Source organism: Schistocerca gregaria, chromosome 7, assembly GCF_023897955.1.
Source record: "Schistocerca gregaria isolate iqSchGreg1 chromosome 7, iqSchGreg1.2, whole genome shotgun sequence".
Taxonomy (NCBI): Eukaryota; Metazoa; Arthropoda; class Insecta; order Orthoptera; family Acrididae; genus Schistocerca; species Schistocerca gregaria.
In genome coordinates, this window is record NC_064926.1 from 430,056,280 (window position 1) to 430,076,429 (window position 20,150).

The window sequence follows — 20,150 nt, forward strand, 5'->3', positions numbered from 1 at the left end:
TGTTTCCTGGATGAATTTTCACTCTGCTACGGTTTCGTGTCTCGATACGGAATGCATTTTTAATCTGCCATTGAGTTTCATATCAGCGAATTTTCCGCTGCAGAGTGGTAAATCATTCTGAAGATATTATTATTTATTGTATGGCGTACATTAAGAGTTTTTGAATCACACTAATTGCTATTCTCATACGAAGGTCACTAAACACGAATATCCAGCATACTATACGAAAGCGCCAAAGAAATTTGTATAGGCATGCCTATTCAAATACAGAGGTATGTGAACAGGCAGAATACGGCGCTGCAGTCGGCAACGCCTATATAAGAAAACAAGCATCGGGCACATTTGTTACACCAGTTACTGCTTCAATGGCAGGTTATCAAGATTTGACTTTAAACGTGGTGTTATAGCCTGCGCACGAGCGATGGGACACCGCATTTCCGAGGTAGGGATGAAGTGGGGATTTTTCCTTACGACCATTTCAAGAGTGTACTTGAATATCAGGAATCCGGTTAAACATCAAATCTCCAACATCACGGAGACCGGAAAAAGATCCTGCAAGAACGAGACTAACGACGACTGAAGACAATTATTCAACGCAGCAGAAGTGCCACCCTTTCGAAAATTGCTGCAGATTTCGATTCAGGGCCATCAACAAGTGTCAACATGCGAACGTTTTAAAGAAACATCATTGATGTGGACTTTCAGAGTCGAAGGCCCACTAGTGTACCCTCAACGACTGCACGACAAAAAGCTTTACGCCTTGCCTGGGCCCGTCAACAACGACATTGTGTTGTTGGTGACTGGAAACATATTGCCTGGTCGTACGAGTCTCGTTTTAAATTGTGTCGCGTGGACGGACGTGTAAGGGTACGAAGACACCCTCCTGAATCAATGGACCATGCATGTCAGCAGCGGACTGTTCAAGCAGTGGGCAGCTGGAGTGATAGGGGACGTCTGACTCATACGTTTAGGTGTGTCTCTGCCAGGTGACATGTATGTAAACATCCTGTCTGATCACCTCAATCCATTCATGTCCACTATGCATCCTGACGGATTTGGACACTTCCAGCAGGACAATGTGGCAGCCCACACGTCTAGACGTGCTACAGAGTGGCTCCAGGAACACTCTTCTGAGTTTAAACAGTTCCAGTGTCCAGAAAACTTAGCAGACATGAACAATATTGAGCAAATCCGAGAAGCCTTGCAACGTGCTGTTCAGAAGATATCTTCATCCCCTTGTACTCTAACGGATTTTTAGACCGTCCTGCAGAATTCATTATGCCAGTTCCCTCCAGCACTATTTCCGACATGAGACGAGTCCATCCGACGTCCTGTTGCAAACTCGCGGGGGCCCTACAGGATATTCGCGGTCGCGTTCTCGCTTCCCGAGCCCGGGGTCCCGGGTTCGATTGCCGGCGTGGTGAGGGGTTTCACCTGCCTCGAGGTGACTGTTTGTTTGTGTTGTCATCATCATTTCATCATCGTTCCTGAAAGTGGCGAGATTGGACTGAGTAAAGGTTGGGAAATTGTGCGGTCGCTGATAACCGCGGAGTTGAGATCCCACAAACCAAACATCATCTTCATCATCATCATCATCATCAACACCTACACGGCATTAGGAAGGTGTACCAATTTCTGTAGTACCAGTGATTCTGAGGGAATTAGATTAGGAAATGAGACACTTAAAGTAGTAGACGAGTTTGGCTATTTGGGCAACCAAACACCTGAGGATGATAGAAGTAGAGAGGATATAAAATATAGACTAGCGACGGCAAGGAATAAGTTTTTGAAGAACAGAAATTTGTTAACATTGAGTAGATTCAAGGGTCAGGAAGTCTTTTCTGAAAGTATTTGTATGGAATGTAACCACGTATGGGTTTGAAACATGGCCGATAAACAGTTTGGACACTAATAGAATATTTTGAAATGTGGTGCTACAGAAGAATGCTGAAGATTAAAAGGGTAGTCCATGTTACTATTGAGGAGGCAGTGAATAGAATTGGGGTGAAGGGGAACATATGGCACAATTTGAATAGAAGAAGCAAGCAGTTGGTAGGACACGTTCTGAGGCACCGAGAGTTCACCAATTTTGTACTGGAGGGAAGCGTGGAGGGTAAAAACCGTAGAGGTAGACCAAGAGGTGAATACACTAAGCAGATTCAGAAGGATGCATGTTATATTAGTCACTCCCAGATGAAGAGTCCTGCACAGGATAGAGTAGCATGGACAGCTGCATCAAACCAGTCTCTGGACTGAAGAACATAACAATAACAACAACAACAGTTTCTTTGGCTCTTCAGTGTATAATACAAACGACAATAGCTACAGGCCAATATCAAGATGCTTTATACAGTTTACAGCTCGCCACCGTTAGGAAATCTGCAATGGAACTTGAAGTCACGAGCGGGAAATGTTGTTACGGTACGATAAACTGTCTGTTGGTGACCACCACAGTGACAAGTGATAAATATTTACAAAAGTTGTGCAGGATGTCTGTACAATGTCCATGAACCGTTCTTGTAATTCAGAGTAGGCCAAAGTGACCGAGTCTGATCATATACTGAGAAGTTATTCATGAAGTTCTGTTTCAGGGATTCTGGACGACAGTTTTGTTGCCAGCAGCATTTCCATTAATTCATGGCACTTATGTCATTTTAGTTCTCATAACACATTAATAGTTTTGGATCAACGGGAACACTTCATTCCAGATATGGTTGTCAACAAACTGCTGGTATTCCAGTAGTAACGGTCTCTTCCTTTAGATATCAGAGAGTGGAGTGTCTGGAGTGTAGGTAACCTGTATGTGAGTGTAGACATTACCTAATCACTACGAATGTGCTTGGAATCGTCAGTTGTTACATCTGTTACTGTTAAACACACGTACAGTACTGTGGAGTAAACCAGTCGAGTACCGAGACTCGAAGAGTGTCTGCTGACGATTGCCAGATAGTCTCACAGGGCTTATGAAGCATTTTATTTCTCCTTTTAAGCTTAGCAGATGTTGGCGTCAAGTGCTCCGTAAAGGAATGTCTGCTGTCTGAGGTGATCCCAAAGTATTTGGGAAGCTTTTTTGACGAAGTTCGTCTCGCCCGAAACAGGTATCGAGGGCTCTTTGTGCTAATCTACTAGATGGATGGAAAAAAGGAACTTTTATTTATGTAGCAACCTCCATTTACGGAGCTGTTATCTTAATATGCCTTTATCAGAGATTAGGACTGATTCAAATATCACGAATGATTTGCTGTCACCCAATCATTCTGAAAATATTGTAGTATTCAAAGCAACTTTCAGTCTATGGACAGTTTCAGTTATGATTTGAAACAAAAATGTGGTGATATTAAAGCATTTGCAAAAATAACATGCTGTTACGTCAGCGACGTAGCACCTGTGTAACAGAACAATATTTAGAAACTGTCGAGTCCAAAAAGTAGTTCGGACGCGGTTAATTCTGTATCCTCTGGATTCTCTAAAATATTCCATACTACTGATAAGTTATATCCAACCAGTCATAGCTGATGCTATGTCTCTGAAAGTCCTAACGGTGATACAAAGTGAAAGGTGAAAGTAAAGAAAGCATACCAATACCTGGTAAAAAACATAATCATCAACAAAATCAGAGAATGACATTCCTATTGTACATCTTACAATATTTAATCCCGATCGAACTTTTTGCTTTGTTCCCATCTGTAAGAGCATCAGGGATCGCTAGCGACATATAAAAAGAAGGAAGGCTGCTTGTATGAATGACCTAGTAAAGTACCTATGTACTCAAGTAAATCAGTGTCTGTTAGATAAAGAAAGCAAGTTAAACAGTTAAATGCAAAGACCATAATAATAACGAGTTAATGACTTAAAAATTCACTTTATGGGGTCCAATCATTTGAAACCATTCCCTTATCACATTTAAAGCCTTCCAGAATGCTGGAATATATTTAAAAATATTGTCGTTTTACCCCGTAAATTCCTATTACTGGGCACACACTGAATGATTCTTGATAGGTAAGCTTTCAAACCGATAACATGTGTAAACTAAGATGATACTAATGCATCGACAATCTAAGGATACAAGAATTCTCTTCTGCAGGGAAGTATACCTCCATTCATTTATGTTTCTTTGACATTTCAATAATCAGTCAAGATACGATAACATTCGTTGCGTCTTTCCTCAGTGTAGACTTTTGTGAGCTAACATAGAACTCGTAGGTAAGTTCTTTGCAAACATGAATATTAAAAATATTTTGCATTCTAGTTGAAAGCTGAAAATGTAACGAAAAAGAAGCTGTACCTGTAAGCAAACAGCCATTTATTTCGGATTTGCAGCTTCACTTACTATCGGTGCAAACACAGTAAAGATGCAATTCTTGGTAATTCGAAAATATTTTAAAAAAAACAAGTTACATTAAAAAGGCCAAATGTATCACATTACTAGAGGAAATACGCATTCAGTAACAGAAAAATGTTCGAAAATGACTTCCTGATACTAAGTTATTCATGACAGCATTATAATTCTTAGTATTTAAAACAGGTCTGCTAATGTTGTGGGCTACTTAAGACACCGACTGGCCACGTCCACTGCTGCTTCAAAACCATGTACACTGTATGTGTATAGCGCCATCTCCCTTCTTTTCTTACCTCCATGATTATAGCATCCAGAGATCTGAAATGGAGTAGATTTCATAACCACTGTCAAATATTTTCGCCATTTTTTGTTTGTTTTAAAACGACGGAAGGCTTTCGGTGAATATTTCTGCACCACTTACTTCCTGCTATCTCTTCTGTCTGCATGGAAAGCAGAAGGTGAGATTATTCGAATTACAACTTAGACTAATTACGAATAATTCTAACATTAATTTATTTTGATCAATAATAATACGTTTATTTCCTGTCTGGCTCTTGTTTTTTAATTTATTTTACGGGATTGTAGTCGGTGATCGAAAATGGCGTAGCTGTTACTAGCACGGTGATGTTACTGATCGGCCGCCATTGCTGCGGCCTTAAATGCACATTGCCAGATCTATAAAAACTACAGGGGTTCTTCCAAAATTTGTTTTGCGAAGTCAGATCCATTTAAGGAAACATTGTTATTCAACACTAGCGTTGGAGTCCTTATTTTATTTATTTATTTTTTCACGGTCATACATCACTCTTTTAGTAGCGGAGCAACATTCAATCACTGAATGGGCCGATTTTTAAACACACTCCCGTTATTAACATAATGCCGTCTTCTTTTCTTGCTAATCATATAAAAGAAATGACATTTAAGCATTTCCGAAAGAGTGAAGGAATCGTACGTGTCAAGTCTTATGAACACATACACAAAGGCAGCTTTGTACTTGGTCAGGCAGCGGCCCAACCCTTGTTAATGCCCTCCGTTGGAGAAAGAGTATCCGGTAAACCTGTGGTCGCTACCGAGCCAGCCTTGCAGTAGCCGTCCGGAGTTTGTCTGCGGTAATGGCGGCAATTAGCGTGTCTGTAGCTCTGGCAGCGACGCCGCGCGGACAGGTAGACAATGGGTGCAGCTCGTGTTGCGACCGCGGCCTGCTTTGTTATTATGCAGTCCGCTCTGGGAAATGTTTCCTGCTGGCGTCGCGGAAGAAACACGCCCCGAGTGGCTACGTCTCTCCTTATTCATTTAAATTCCCCTACAACATGGTATGTCAGCTTAGAAGCATGTATAACGTGTCACGTTCGTGACTATATTGGGATCAATCTAAGCAGTGTTTCCACTGTTTACCTTACTAAGGAGCGTTGTTTTATACGTTTTTTGAAGAAAAAAATAAAGTACCGCTGCAACAAACATATCAAGCTATTTTTCAAATATGGCTTCTGATTCCGCAGAATATTTTTATAGAATAAATATTTGCCTGAGTTGCCAGTAATTTAGAAAATTAGTAGCAACTTATGGGCATTTTTATTCTATAATTATGTTCCTCAGTTGCGGGTGTTCACCTGATCAAATATTTTGCTGCAAAATGTTCACTGACTTAGACGATCATACACTCGTTTCATGGAAATTTCTTTCCACTAACCCTGATTTTAAAGTTGGGTAACAGAAATAGCCTGTATTTAATTCTTCAAGCATCTGGATTCGCTGGACATACTTTTTTTTTAATTTTATGAAAGCACTAGCTTAACTCCCGCTGCTCGCGTAGACTGTACGGCCTGTACAGATATCTCTAGTATTTGCTTTTCTTCAGTTAAACTTTTATTGTTGATCACAAATTGCAACATCTTCTAAACTTTTCACGCTAATTAAGGCCGAATGTACTTCTGACCAAAATCCTAATCTGATAGCTGGAGTCCAAATTTTTGGTTAATCATGGCTTTTGCGTTCTTGTGGTGATGTTTTCGTAGAAACTTTAATTTTCTAATTTATACTACTTCACATTTATTTCTTGAAGGTTTCATCTCTTATTCCCTCCCTCAGTGTTGAACTTCCCTTAGGAGAATTTCTAAGAACACTGAAACACATACCCTTCTATATACAACAGAAAAGTCAAATACCAATTTTCAAAGAAGGAGCTTTAAAAACGCCTTAGTAGTCCTTTAATAATTATGTGTTTACAAAAAAAGTCATCCTTATATACCCCCCACAGGAGTTGAATTTCCAAAAACAATGAACACAGGAATTTTATTTCTAATTGTACAAGTTTTCGTATTTTTGGGTTTAAAATATGCTTTAATAATGATTTAGTTTCATTAAAGTTTTTATCCAGTATTTGACACCTTTGCGGGTTGAATTTCCAAAATCACTAGTACAGGTATTTCTTTACCTCCAATCTAGAAGTTAAATACCAATATTTAAAAGACGTAGCTTTAAAAATGCTTTAGTAGTACTTTATTAACGACTTATTTTCTAAAACCCAACACTCACTATCTTAACCCTTTCATGGTTGCATTTCCAAAAATTCTGAAACACGAGTTTCTGCATTTTTGACCAAGAAACCAAATACCACTTTTCATAGTGTTAACTTCAAAACTGTCTTAATAGCGACATATTTTGAAAAATGCATCATCCCCTACATCACCCCCTTAGGGATGGAATTTCGAGGAATCCCGTACTAAACGATACCTACAGTAAAAGACAGACATCATCTCAAAATTTCGATTTTCTACCCTAACTAGTTAGGCCCGAGCGATGACGGACAATAAATCAGTCAGACCCTATTTCGTCTCCTTAGGGTCGAATTTCCAAAACACTAGAACTCGTAAATTTTATTTTTAACCAATAAGCTAAATTCAAATTTTCATAGATTTACCTTTAAAAACTGCTTTCAAAGTAGAATAATTTCATGAATCATTTCATCTCTTGTTTCACCACCTTAGGGGTAGAATTTCCAGGAACAATGAGACATGAAATTTTTTGTTTCTAACCGAGAAGTCAAATTCCAATTTTAACAGATGTATGTTGAAATATACTTTAGTTGCTCTTTAATAATGCTTTATTTTTAAAAAAAACTTCCACCCATTATTTTATTTCATAAAGGTTGAATATTAAAAAAATTTCGAAATATGTGTCTCTGACCCAGAAATCAAATACCAATTTTCGTACGTCTACCTTCAAAATTGTCTTAATAGAGACTTATTTCCACAAAGCCTTTCATCCCTGTTTCACGCCCTTCTCAGTCGACACCTACACTGTAAGATCAAAACCTTCTGCAAATTTCAGGTTTCTATCCGTAGCACTTTGTGCTGGACGATGACGAATAAGTGAGTCAGTGAGGGCATTGATTTCATATACAATATGGAGAGTCAGGTCGTTCCCTGTGCGACATTTGATCTCTCATTCTGTTCGCCAATGTTCACTATGCCAAGATCCAAGTTACTTAAAGTCGTTTGCTTTTTCTATAAGGGAGCCACTGAATCGAAGACCTGCATTTCTAAAGGGGACATGCTGTGGTGTGACAATCATAAGATGCCTTTTTCTGGCACTGATATTGTCTAATACGTAGACAAGTTGTTGAAGACCATCTAAATTATCACCAATCAAAACAGTATCAACAGCACAGCGAATGTTTATGAAGATTCCCCTAACCTTCTATCTCTCTTTTCTAAATCAAGTACTTCCTGAAAGATGCTCTGAAGTATGAGTTGCTGCTAAATCGTACATACCTCTGTGGCACTAACGTCGCTCAGCTCTGCGGCTTAGAGTCGCTTGTGAGGAGTAAGTGGACGCCACCCAGTGCTCTTCCACCCATCCGTCTACCGACCGCGAGCGAGGGTTCTGCCGAGTTTCCCACGGCGTACTCGGACCCCCGGCCGTTCTAGCTGGCTGCCACTGAGGCTCGCATAGCCAGATTGCTAGTGAATCACCACAGCTCGCCGAGGATTTATTGCTTATTGCTTGCGTGGCCTGCACGAAGAGATTCGCTTCATGCATGTGAAATAGAAATCCATTCGCAAAAAAAAAGCGATGGGGTGGGGCGAGGGGGTTTGCAGACTACGGTCCGAATATTGGCTTCTAACGCAAAACGATGTTTCAGGCTCCAGTTCTGATGAGATTTTGTTGAGAGGGCTTCTCTCTCTGAGAGAGAGAAAAAAAACGTAATTCAATAACAGAAAGCCTTCCGTGATAGCGGCGCTTCATTCGAGCTGTTTGTTTCTAATTTGACGCTTCAACTGAAGTAACATGAAATGAGCGAAGGACACTAAAATTTTTTTACAGAGCAACTTCTTTTCATGCCGGTTCCAACATGAGCGTGTCGCTACTTACGACAGCGTTTGCTATATTCGGTTTGAAAGTTCAAGGCAATTTCTGAACACCAAACGTGAATTTCATTATTTAATTTGCAATAGCTACATTATCACTCGTAATAATACTTCACTTGGCAAATTCTTATTAAAACAGCACAATTATAAATTTGTAATGTATGCAGCTGCCATTTTCCGACTTATAAATCTGTGTGGACGATATATCTGAGGAAAACGATGTAAATACTATCATAAAGTAGGCTGATATGTCACCTAACAGGCGCTGGATTTTTCGCAAAATCGTTTAATATAGGAAAGATATTACAATTTTACACTTGACAGTCACATTTATTCCTATTATAAAACAAGAATAAAGAAAATATAAAACAATTGTACTCAAAGGAAAGTTACTGCAGAAGAAGCCAACTGCAGAAATTTATCAGTGTACCTAATTTGGCTCCAATATCAATTATAAATGCAATGTAAATTTAAGTTAAAAGTATTAAAGAAATAATTTCGTTGTATAGTACTTTGAAGGAGTAAAAAGAAACTGAAATTTTATTGAGTTCCAGCTATGTCCGCACCGTATTGTGGAGGTAACTGATAGTGACAGAAAACAACCGAAATTGCGTAGCGAAAGCTTAGACGAAGTATGTCAGATCAAAGAGAAAAGATAAAGGGAGAACACTGAAAAAAAAGAGAAATAATTAAATGTCTGTCGGAGAAACACCATCCTCAGACGTTTAATCCAGCCTCTCATCTCCTTGTAAACCCTTTCAGAAATTTCAAAACAGCGCATAATCCAAATAAGGAGGAGAGATTCATTCTGAAGAATCCTCTTCGCGGTAACAAGATTGTTTCTCTGTGATATTCTTCGTTCAATGAACACTAGTCTGACAAGGTAGGAAGGAGAGTTTGAAATACTCACAGAATCGATACTGCGAGAGTGTTGCTGAGTGGAAACTCATTCCAGAGTATATGAACAGTAATTATTCAGAAGGTGTTCTGCAACAAGCCAACGATTCTACTCTTGCCTCTGGAGGCAAACTTAGTAGCAACTGGCGGCTGTGATTTAGGATGTCGCGTGATAATCTATATTAGGTGGTGTATGTAAGGTAGATCATCCCCAGTACACAACAGATTAGTCGCACTGAAAAAGAATTCTGAATAGAGGGTATAAAGGTCGGATGTTGTTCAAACAATTGCAGTGAGATGTTCAAAAACCCTACAGTCCCACATACTTGAGATACACTAATCTATGTTGGGCAGCCACAGCTGTAGTCATTCATTTCAACTAATAAAACCGCTTCAGACGCTAGAAATTGATTTAATAATAACTCAGTCACAACTAATTTCGTAACCATGAAGTCACGTCTTTGTGATCAGGAAGTAGGGGTAGTTAAAGAATTCTGCTGCCTTGAGGGCAGGTGAAACTGAAGACATTACAGAGCTCCAATTAGAGCTAACCTTAGCTTGACTGTATCATAGTACTGTAAAATCAGTTACCAGATGATGACTTTTGAGTGGTTTGATGCAACCCGCCAGAGATTGCATCTTCTAGGAGCAGCACTTGTACTCCACGTCTTGAATTATTTGCTCGCTGTATTCCATTGTCTTTATTGTCCTAGAGTTTCTGTGATCTGCAAGTTATTCCCTGAAGGCTTAACTAATGTCTTACTATCCTGCCCCTTCTTTCTGTCAGTATAGTTCATATATTCCTTTCCTCGCCGATTCTGTGTAGAAGCCACTCATTCCTAAACTTATCAGTCCACCTTATTTTCAACAGTCTTCTGTGGCATTGTTTTCATTCTCTTCTGTCCTGTTTTCAAACTGTTCATAGAATGCTGTACGTTATCAGAAATTACTTTCTCAATTGAGGCTCATGTTTGATACCAGCAGCTTTCTCTTAACCAGGAATGTCATCTTTTCCTGTGTTAGTCTGCCTTGTATGTCCTGCTTCCTTCGTGGGTCACTTTGCCCTCAAGGCAGCAGAATTCTTTAACTACCTCTACTTCCTGATCAAATTTTGATGTTTAGATTCTCGCTACTCTGATTTCTGCTGCTTCTCGTTACTAAGGTTTACTCTCAGTCTATATTCTGTACTCATTAAACTCCTGTAACTATTTTACATTTTCACTGACGACGGCAGTGTCATCAGAGAATCTCATAATTTATATCCTTTCACAGTGGATTTTGATCCCGATGTTAAACTTTCCTTTTATTTATTTTTTTATTTCCATCACTGATTCTTCGATGTATAGACTGAACAGCAGAGACGAATTGCTGCATTCCTGTCTTACTCCTTGTCAATGATTCACTCACAGACAATATACTGATTGATTTCACAGCTCCCAAGTGCTTACTGCAGAAAATCACAGTTTCAGTCCATGATGTCGATCATGTTATCACTAGTTCTGGAGGCAGAAGTACATCAGGTAGGTATTGCTTGTTGCGTTGTAGACGTTAAGGACATTTTAAGGAAGACTTCTTCTTTGCTGGCATCAGTCCATTCACTTCTGGGAAGTGGTGTCTGTCTCTCTCTGCCACTCGTTGCAATGCATGAGCCGTGCAAGTGAAGTGCGGTGAGTTTGGATCGCATACATTAAGAGATTTCTCCCCTTTCATCTATAGAGTGGCATCTGCATACATCAACAGGACTCGCGCTTCTTTTACGCCGCCGGCTGGGGTGACCGAGCGGTTCTAGGCGCTACAGTCTGGCGCCGCGCGGCCGCTACGGTCACAGGTTCGAATCCTGCCTCGGGCATGGATGTGTGTGATGTCCTTATGTTAGTTTTAAGTAGTTCTAAGTTCTAGGGCACTGATGACCTCAGAAGTTAAGTCCCATAGTGCTCAGAGCCATTTGAACCATTTTTTCTTTTACGCCACCTGACAATAGTATTTTAAGTCCTGAATTAATGAATGTAGCAATTGTTGAACTGATTGTTGCCTCCACAGGCTTATAATAAATTAAATAATGCTTAGAGGCAGCCTCAAACTTGCCCACAGTTACTTCAGGGATGCAACGGCCTACAGCATCCGTCGTCTTACCGGCAGACACCCTTAAAGGTGATTTGTCAGTGTCAGCGCAGATTTTTTTCTAATATGTTAAGGTTGCGGTATTTCTGCAAGAAATGTGCAAATTCAGGTACGGTACCTGAAGTTTATTCAAGAGTCTGGTTCCTGCATCTAGTGCGAGACACATTCACTATTAGATGATATAGGTTGTCCCTGCGACTGTGTATGTAGAACCTGTTTCTTTGAAGAAACCGTTGTTCATTCATGATATGTAGATTCCTTCGTAAATGTGCCCAGTTTGAGATTTCATCGTACATCTTATACGTTTATGACAGGTTTGGCAGAGCACTATTCTACCATTAGTGATTAAAGCCCTGTCGATAGGAATTCATCTTTTCACCTTTGATGACAACGGAGAGGCAACCGGTACCATGGTTAACCTAAATAAAGATGACTGTGACACACTGTAAAGCGTTTGAGAACAACCGATTAAAGCTTTTAAAACGAGTCATTGTTGTCGGCACCGAACTTATGATGCTTACCTTTGAGTCTAACGGGTTTGAGATAGTATAATAAACACGAGCCATGGTGGGCTCCCTCTTTGAATTCCCGCCCCGCGCGCCTGGCGTACGGTATATCACTTCTCGCGGCTCGGAGCTCGTAGCGACAATGGGCATAGTGGAGCCGCGTTCGGCTGGCACGGGTAGTAGGTATTTTGAAGCCGGACCGAAGGATGAGCTGCGCAGAGCCCGTAGACAGTACGTGCCGTTCGGCCGAAGTTGATGTGCCGTGGAGTGATTGGAAGCCCTTTATACGTCTTATCAACTTAATAGTTGTGGACACGGATGTTACCAAAAGACGGAACACTGGTGTTCTTTTGGCTATTTCGATTTTCTGGTGGTTCTTCTTGGTGGGAATCTCGTTATGCAAGGAGCTTTCTGATTCTATAAAGTTTCTGGTTTGAGTTGTGTTGTGTGACTGAATACCTTGAGCCGTTCCCTTCGAAAGGGTTAGGATAACGTGTCGTACCCGGAGACACTGGTTATTGCTGTTCAGTTTCCCACGTTCAGCAGTAGATTCGATTAATTGGTAATTTTGTGCAGTGTTTTACGAGTGATGGAACTGAAATAGTGGTAACTACTTATTCAGAACCGATACAAAAGAGTTACATGATTGCTGTCCTTCAGAGTAGTCACCAGCGTTGTGTAGAACCCGTTACCAGCGATGTGGAAGGCGTAGTATGCCGTTAGCAGAGCTTATTCTGTTGATGGTGCAAAATGATTGGTGGGTTGCGCAGAAAGTGTCACCGCTTCTGTCGCAGAGACCGTCAATGCACAGTATTACTGTTCGTTTGGGTTGGGTTGTTTAGGGAAGGAGACCATATAGCGAGGTCATCGGTCTCATCGGATTAGACCGAAGACCTTTTAGACTATGACTCAAAGATGTTACCCCAATACCAAGGGTGCGGTCCTGTTTACATTATTAAATTAGGGGTGTATTTTAAGAATCTATTTTCCTAGTTATGTCGAAATGGCTATAAGTTATTCTGCAGTCCAGTAGAGCTATTAGGTTTTTACCTTTTGAGATGAGTCTTAAACAGATATGTTTCAAAAATGGTTCACATGGCTCTGAACACTACGGGACTTAACATATGTGGTCATTTGTCCCCTAAAACTTAGAACTACTTAAACCTAACTAACCTAAGGACATTACACACATCCATGCCCGAGGCAAAATTCGAACCTGCGACCGTAGCAGTGGCACAGTTCCGAACTGAGCGCCTAGAACCTCAAGACCACCGCGGCCGGCAGACATCTGTTTCGAAATATTAATTATTTGTTCATTTGTTGAAGCATTTTGTGAGTTGTGGTTAGTAGAGTTGGAAATGTTGAGTCTTAAATCTAAGAACCGCTGACAGATAGAGATCTTAATTATTGCCTTGTTTAAACTGCCACTAACCCAAGGCGTCTAATTTCTTAACTTTGAAAACTTCAGTGTCTTCTTTTTAATACTGTTAACCTTTCTCACTTAAGCTATTTGTCTTAAATACAAATGATTCAATAAACTATGTTTAATGATGTGAACTCAAATCTGTCTACTCGTTCTTTTCCTGTTTGCCTGCTGGTGGTTTGTAAACACAGTAAAGAAACTTCAAATTTTTCCTGTATATGGCTTAGAAAATGGATGAAAACTCCGCAATAATATTAAAATACAAACAATTATTTAGTATGGTGCGAAATGTTTATTATACCTAAAAATACGTATAATTAATGGCATTCAATGAATATTGCAACACATTTTTTTAAAAATGAAAGCAGGTTGATAGTATTCAGGCTTGCAGTATACCATACTATTCCCCATTCTTCGACTAAAAAACCCGATTTTCCAACATAATCTTCGTTCAGTGCGACGAGCTTACGCCACCTCACTCGAAAGGCCCCTACGCCCACGTGGTGGGGTTCTACTGGCCAGCAGTCAGTGTCTTGCAGTTTCAATAACTTCCACATCATCCAAGCACTGCCGGCTGCGGTGGTCTCGCGGTTCTAGGTGCGCAGTCCGGAACCGTGCGACTGGTACGGTTGCAGGTTCTAATCCTGCCTCGGGCATGGATGTGTGTGATATCCTTAGATTGGTTAGGTTTAAGTAGTTCTAAGTTCTAGGGTACTAATTACCACAGCAGTTGAGTCCCATAGTGCTCAGAGCCACTTGAACCATCCAAGCACTGCTTCTCAGAGGGTGCATCCTTCATTGGGCCAAGCTGCTGGAAGTCAGACCACGAGATGCCCAGTCTATTGGGTGGATGAGGAACAACAGATCAAATGAAGTTTACTTACCACTACCAACAGAAACGTCCCACTGAGCAACGGGGTGTTTTAATGTGATCAGTCGATCACCTCATATTATTACAACAGATCAAATGAAGTTTACTTACCACTACCAACAGAAACGTCCCGCTGAGCAACGGGATGTTTGAATGTGAGATCAAATGAAGTTTACTTACCACTACCAACAGAAACGTCCCGCTGAGCAACGGGGTGTTTGAATGTGATCAGTCGATCACCTCATATTATTATGTTCCATCATTGCAGGGTCGCAGCAGCGTGCGGGCGGCATGCACGCGGGTGATCGGTCAGGTTTACGCCATCCTGTTTGCAATGATTGTAGACGCCTCACCCAACGCCTCACCATACATTTGTTCGTTGCGAGTTGTCTGTAGGAATTCTGAAAGCGCCTATGATTATCAGCATCGCTGGTTTTCCAAAAAAAAAGAAATTCAGTGACAGCTCCGCTTGGAAATGTCCTCTGTTACAGACACCATTCTGAAGACTATGTAGAGAGTCACCACCTATCAACACTTCATGAAGCGATAGGGGTTGAAGCGGAAATATTCCACGAATTCCCACAACAAATTCGATATTTCTTCAATAGAAACTGACGTAGAATAAAAGGATGAACGCCCCTCCGAAAAATTTGAAATAAGTGTCCTTCCAGTGCTATTCGTCAGCTTTTTAGATTTTGTTACAGCTAAAGTGCATACAAAGGAAAAGAATATGTAATTACTTATAATCCGGGCTCTAGTCATTACACTGTGACACAGGCACATGATACTGCATAAGGAAGCGTGTAAGAAAATGTAGCAAAACGCCTCGCGGCTGGGCGGCTTACCGTCTTGTTGCCGAGGTTGTAGACCCTGCAGTTGAGGTAAGCCGTCTTCCCCAGCAGGGCCGTCACGTTGCGCGACGCCGACCTGTCGAAGTAGGGGGCAGACCCTCCGCCTCCCAGTTGGTTGGCAGCACTGCCTCCAGGTGGCTGCGACCCGCCAGCTGCGCACAAAAGAAGGAAACGTCAGGGGCTGCCACTTAACAGTGTCGATACCTCTCAGGATTTTCAATATGTATCTTCTAAAAGAAAGTCACAAGTCTCGAATGTTACCAAAAACTATACTTTCTTCTACACACAGTACGAAGTTTTTTTCCTATACTCTTTAAAGCTATGCACTGGCCATCTTCACAAACGGTAAGTCTTAAGTCTCTTACACACCTAGCGACAAAGTCGTTGAAAACGTGTAGCGGGACATGTCTCAGAAATGTTCCGCAACATTTTTCTCGTGCTACACGAACGTCGTGATACAAACGTCGCAAGCCTCAGGTTCCTTATCGATACAGGGAACTGGTGAGAATGTTACAGGACTTACTGTAGTCCGTATGCCCTTAGAGTCAATTTCTAGTTAGGAGACTGGAAATAGGTAGTAGCTGTGGGATGTGACAGGCCTAGGCTACAAAACCAGAAACAGAAAGAGTAATTCTATGTCCCATTTGGCAAAAAAATGCCAAATATCATAACACATGGAAAAAATATAGAATTTACAATCACAATTCAGGAGACAGCGCAAAAAAGTTGTGTGAGTAGAAAAATTTACTTCTCCGAAAAAAAATAGTAGTTTATTTACCACCCACTAGAATATGCAGTACAGAGCCATGGAATCCAGGGAAAACCGGCGAATGGATAGCGGTGCAAGCGATGACGACAATCTGCCAATAACGTAAATACGTTTTATTTAATTTCTCAATTTAGACACTACAGTACACTGATATTTATCTATACAACAATGAGAAATATTACATATCTATTTATACATAGGTATTATTATTAATTCTGACAAAGAATTAGATGTATACATATCCACTAATGTCTCATTCACATATTAATTCCCCAATTCATAGTACAGAAATTTGTATTGTTGTTGTTGTTTTAACTAGCCGGTGTGCCGAGCGGTTCTAGGCACTACTATCTGGAACTGCGCGACCGCTACGGACGCAGGCTGGAATCCTGCCTCGGGCATGGTGTCTGTGATGTCCTTAGGTTAGTTGGGTTTAAGTAGTTCTAAATCCTAGGGGACTGATGACCTCAGAAGTTGAGTCCCAGCCAGAGCCATTTTTTGTTGCTATTTTAGTTGTTCTTTTATCTGATCTTCTCTGCTTGATTCCAGTGTTAACCTCTTTCTTTTAACATTTGCTGATTTGTCTAGTTAAATTGACTCTGAAGGTGTGGACCCTCGACTTTGAATGGGTACTGTCGCCACAGCGTATCGGAACTATTGGTATACAATGTTGCGCAACTTTGTCACCAGTTGTGTTGGAGGCTTTAGTCACCGTATGATGACTGAGACGTGGCACATGTTGTCATACAGGACAACATACATCAACTCATCATATGTTTGCTAATTACAATGGTAGACGGCCATTATATGGCTGAAACTGGTCATAAGTGAAAGCTGTTACTGTGTTTAAAAGGAATATTAAAATAGTTTAATACGTGCCAGTTACTGTTCTCAATGGACCTAATGTCGTTCTTCCAAAAGTTTTGTGATCATTTTAACTGAAAAGAAGAGGGAGCTTTAACGTGCATGCTCTCAGGCGTGCAGTACAGCACTAACTGCTTGAAGTCTATATTTTTAAGTTCATTAAGCAACTGAAACTTGAATTTTAGTAGCCGAAAGAGATGGTGCATATACGAATCTGTTAAACAGGTAATAGCGTCAACATACAGTAAAAGAAACAATTAGTCAAGCACCAGAAGTTGCTAGCGAACTTCCTTGCTGAGCGCAAATGTAGATGATGTCTCACCCACGGAGTAAAGTTAGGTTCTTATTTTACTCTGTTATAATTCGAAGAACGATATACTTCCATTTGTGAGCTAATGGTATAGGATGCGGTAAAGTTGACGTACTTTTCACCAGTGCAACAGTTTATCAACACGCGAACTACGCATTCTGTCCGCTAATACGATACATAGGCAGTGCTACTGACCGATGACAGTCACAATCAGGACAGTCACAATCTCCTGCATAGAATCAGGAAGGTTACACTCCTCGTAATTTGGGCCCTCACAAAGATTCATATGGCGCCTTATCAGAACATTCTGTTACGCTATTATATCATCAGAACGCTGAAAGAATTGACCAGTGACGTCAATCAGAGGCCATCCTCTGGGTTGCAATGTGTGAATTATGTTTTGTTACATGCAGGCAGTCTCTCATTTCTGCCAAAGGAAGTAAGAAGTAGTAGCACGTCTTCTGGACGTGGTGAGAGGCTGAGTCCAGATCATGTGAGGCGGTTGTTGGCTGGAAGACAATAGAACCGCGAGAGGCCTTTCTAGCCCAGTGGCGTCTCGATGCACGATGGGGCAGGTGGTCTAGGATAGCACCAGTAAACTCCCAAAAACTGATTGAACCTGTTTCCTTAAATAATGGAATTCCCATGCATAAAATATCACATGTCACCAATAGTGTGTCATGTAATCACGTAATTTTGCAAGTACGTTCAGTGGCATTCATTGATGCTGACTGCAAAACGTGTTGCGAATGTAATTAGTGGTGAATAAGCGATAAATTAAAATTTGATGCCTGATGCTGACGTTGTACTGCATAAACAGGGAGAGTATAGAAAGTGATAAACTTTCTTCCTTTCATGATTTTCTGTGGGACGTGAGCCGGAAAGTTTCACAAAAGTTTGAAATTACGTGTGAAGTTTGTTGGAAATCGTTAAGTTCTCTCGTTTTTAAATACAGGATAAATATAGTCTGGGTAATCTGCGCGCCACAAGTTACACTGCTTCAGGATAGACACGCAGATTCTAAATGTAATACATGGCTTACTGTATAAAATATTTTAAAAAATATTGGAAACTCGGAAACAGCTTCACCTGTACGAAAGCTCTTCTTGTACGGCTCAGACTGTTTACAGCAACATCGTCAGGTGAATATATATCTCAGATCATAAGATGATCAACACTGGGAATATATGAAAGACTTAACATTCTTCATCAATTTAAAATGGAAACTATATCTCCAAAGGAGGTGAAAATTAAAGCTGCAACGTAACGATGCAACCCCTGATTAACTGGCAAGACTGCCAACCGTTCGAATGATAAAAAATGGAAAAAGTAGTAGGTCCAAAACAGTATTTCCACTGTAGAAAAGCAAGTGCCATTATACAGGAACTCAGACTCAAGAGGCCCAAAGGACACTACCTAGAAATACTTAATACCTTTTCTACGTGAGTGGATATTGTGATACAACTAATCACAACTGCAAGGTTTTGTTTCCTCTTTCCGAGAATTAAACATACTACGGGTAGGAAGTCTTCACTCATCAGAAATCTTATAGTTCTTTCGCATTAGGTATACTACGTTCACCTGATTTAACGAAAGGTCTTTTAACGAATAATAAAAAATAAATACTTCTGCAGAAATATCTGCAGAATATTTATCAGATGACGTGAAAATCATCGTTGTCATCCATAGCTACTCCAAATGCGACTTAATATCTATTAGTTAATTTTACTGATGATGCCATGCTACACACTACTGTACCCAAACTTTAATTAGTTCTGACAGCGGCAGAAAGTGAAGGGAAGTCGTTCACGATAAAGGGTTTATAACATGAGACGTTTGATTCATGTTCTCCATGTAACGGTAGAGGTTAGAAGTATTGAGCTTGGTTGCTCTGAATGGACTTATGCACCAATGCTCATAGAATTTACTTTGCTCCCTCTCTCTCTCTCTCTCTCTCTCTCTCTCTCTCTCTCTCTCTCTCTCTCTCTCTCTCTTTCTCCCTCTAGTAATGAGGAAATGAATTACTGACAACGAGCTCAGATCCCTGTTAGTTCCTGCCGTAAAATGGATGAGTGCAGTTACGTTCAGCCCACAGCTGCAATGAATTACCCTAACTGCAATTTATTTCACCTCTCTGTCCCGAATGAACATAAATAGTGGAAATTGCCCTGTGCTACTTCGCGTACCAGATATCTTCCACCCCTTCCACCAGCCTCTTGTGTAGTGTTGACCGACACTTGAGGCTATATTACAGTAGTAGGTTCTGTCAATATATGCTGCCATCGTCAGCCAGCTTGTCTTTCTGTCGCTTGTGAAATAACGAAAGAAAGCAGTTCGCCACTTTTCGCATGCAAATATACCATTTAGTAACATATTCATTACTGCAGCCGCATAAAAGAATTCATGTCGTTTGAGCTGTGCTTCCTTATTCATTAAAATTTGCAAGCAATTTGACAGGATTAAAAACATGCTTTTTACGTGTTCGTTACCTAACTACCATTGGTATCTCTTTTCACTCAACTAAAGTTATTGTGAAAAAGAGAGTCAGATTTTCGTATATTAGATACGCCTAAGAATCTTTTGCTTTGTTTCGATAGTTTCAGCAACAGTTTTTTTTTAAAATCTTATGGAACTTAACTGTTAAGGTCATCAGTCCCTAAGCTTACACAATACTTAACCTAAATTATCTTAAGGACAAACACACACACCCATGCCCGAGGGAGGACTCAAAGCTTCGCTAGGACCAGCCGGAAAGTCCATGACTGCAGCGCCTCGGACCGCTCGGCTAATCCCGCGACGCAACATTTATTAAACGAGCTAAAATTTCTT

The 20,150-nt window shown here is 40.6% G+C and overlaps 1 protein-coding gene across 1 annotated transcript in view; it reads right to left on the reverse strand.

Moving 5' to 3' along the window:
- LOC126281483 (zwei Ig domain protein zig-8-like) overlaps positions 1-20,150 on the reverse strand; it is a 1,171,655-nt gene that overhangs the window by 487,818 nt on the left and 663,687 nt on the right. Inside the window, exon 2 of the mRNA XM_049980479.1 lies at positions 15,373-15,530. Within this exon, the coding sequence (XP_049836436.1) occupies positions 15,373-15,530 (158 nt within the window). The remainder of the gene's footprint in view (positions 1-15,372; positions 15,531-20,150) is intronic.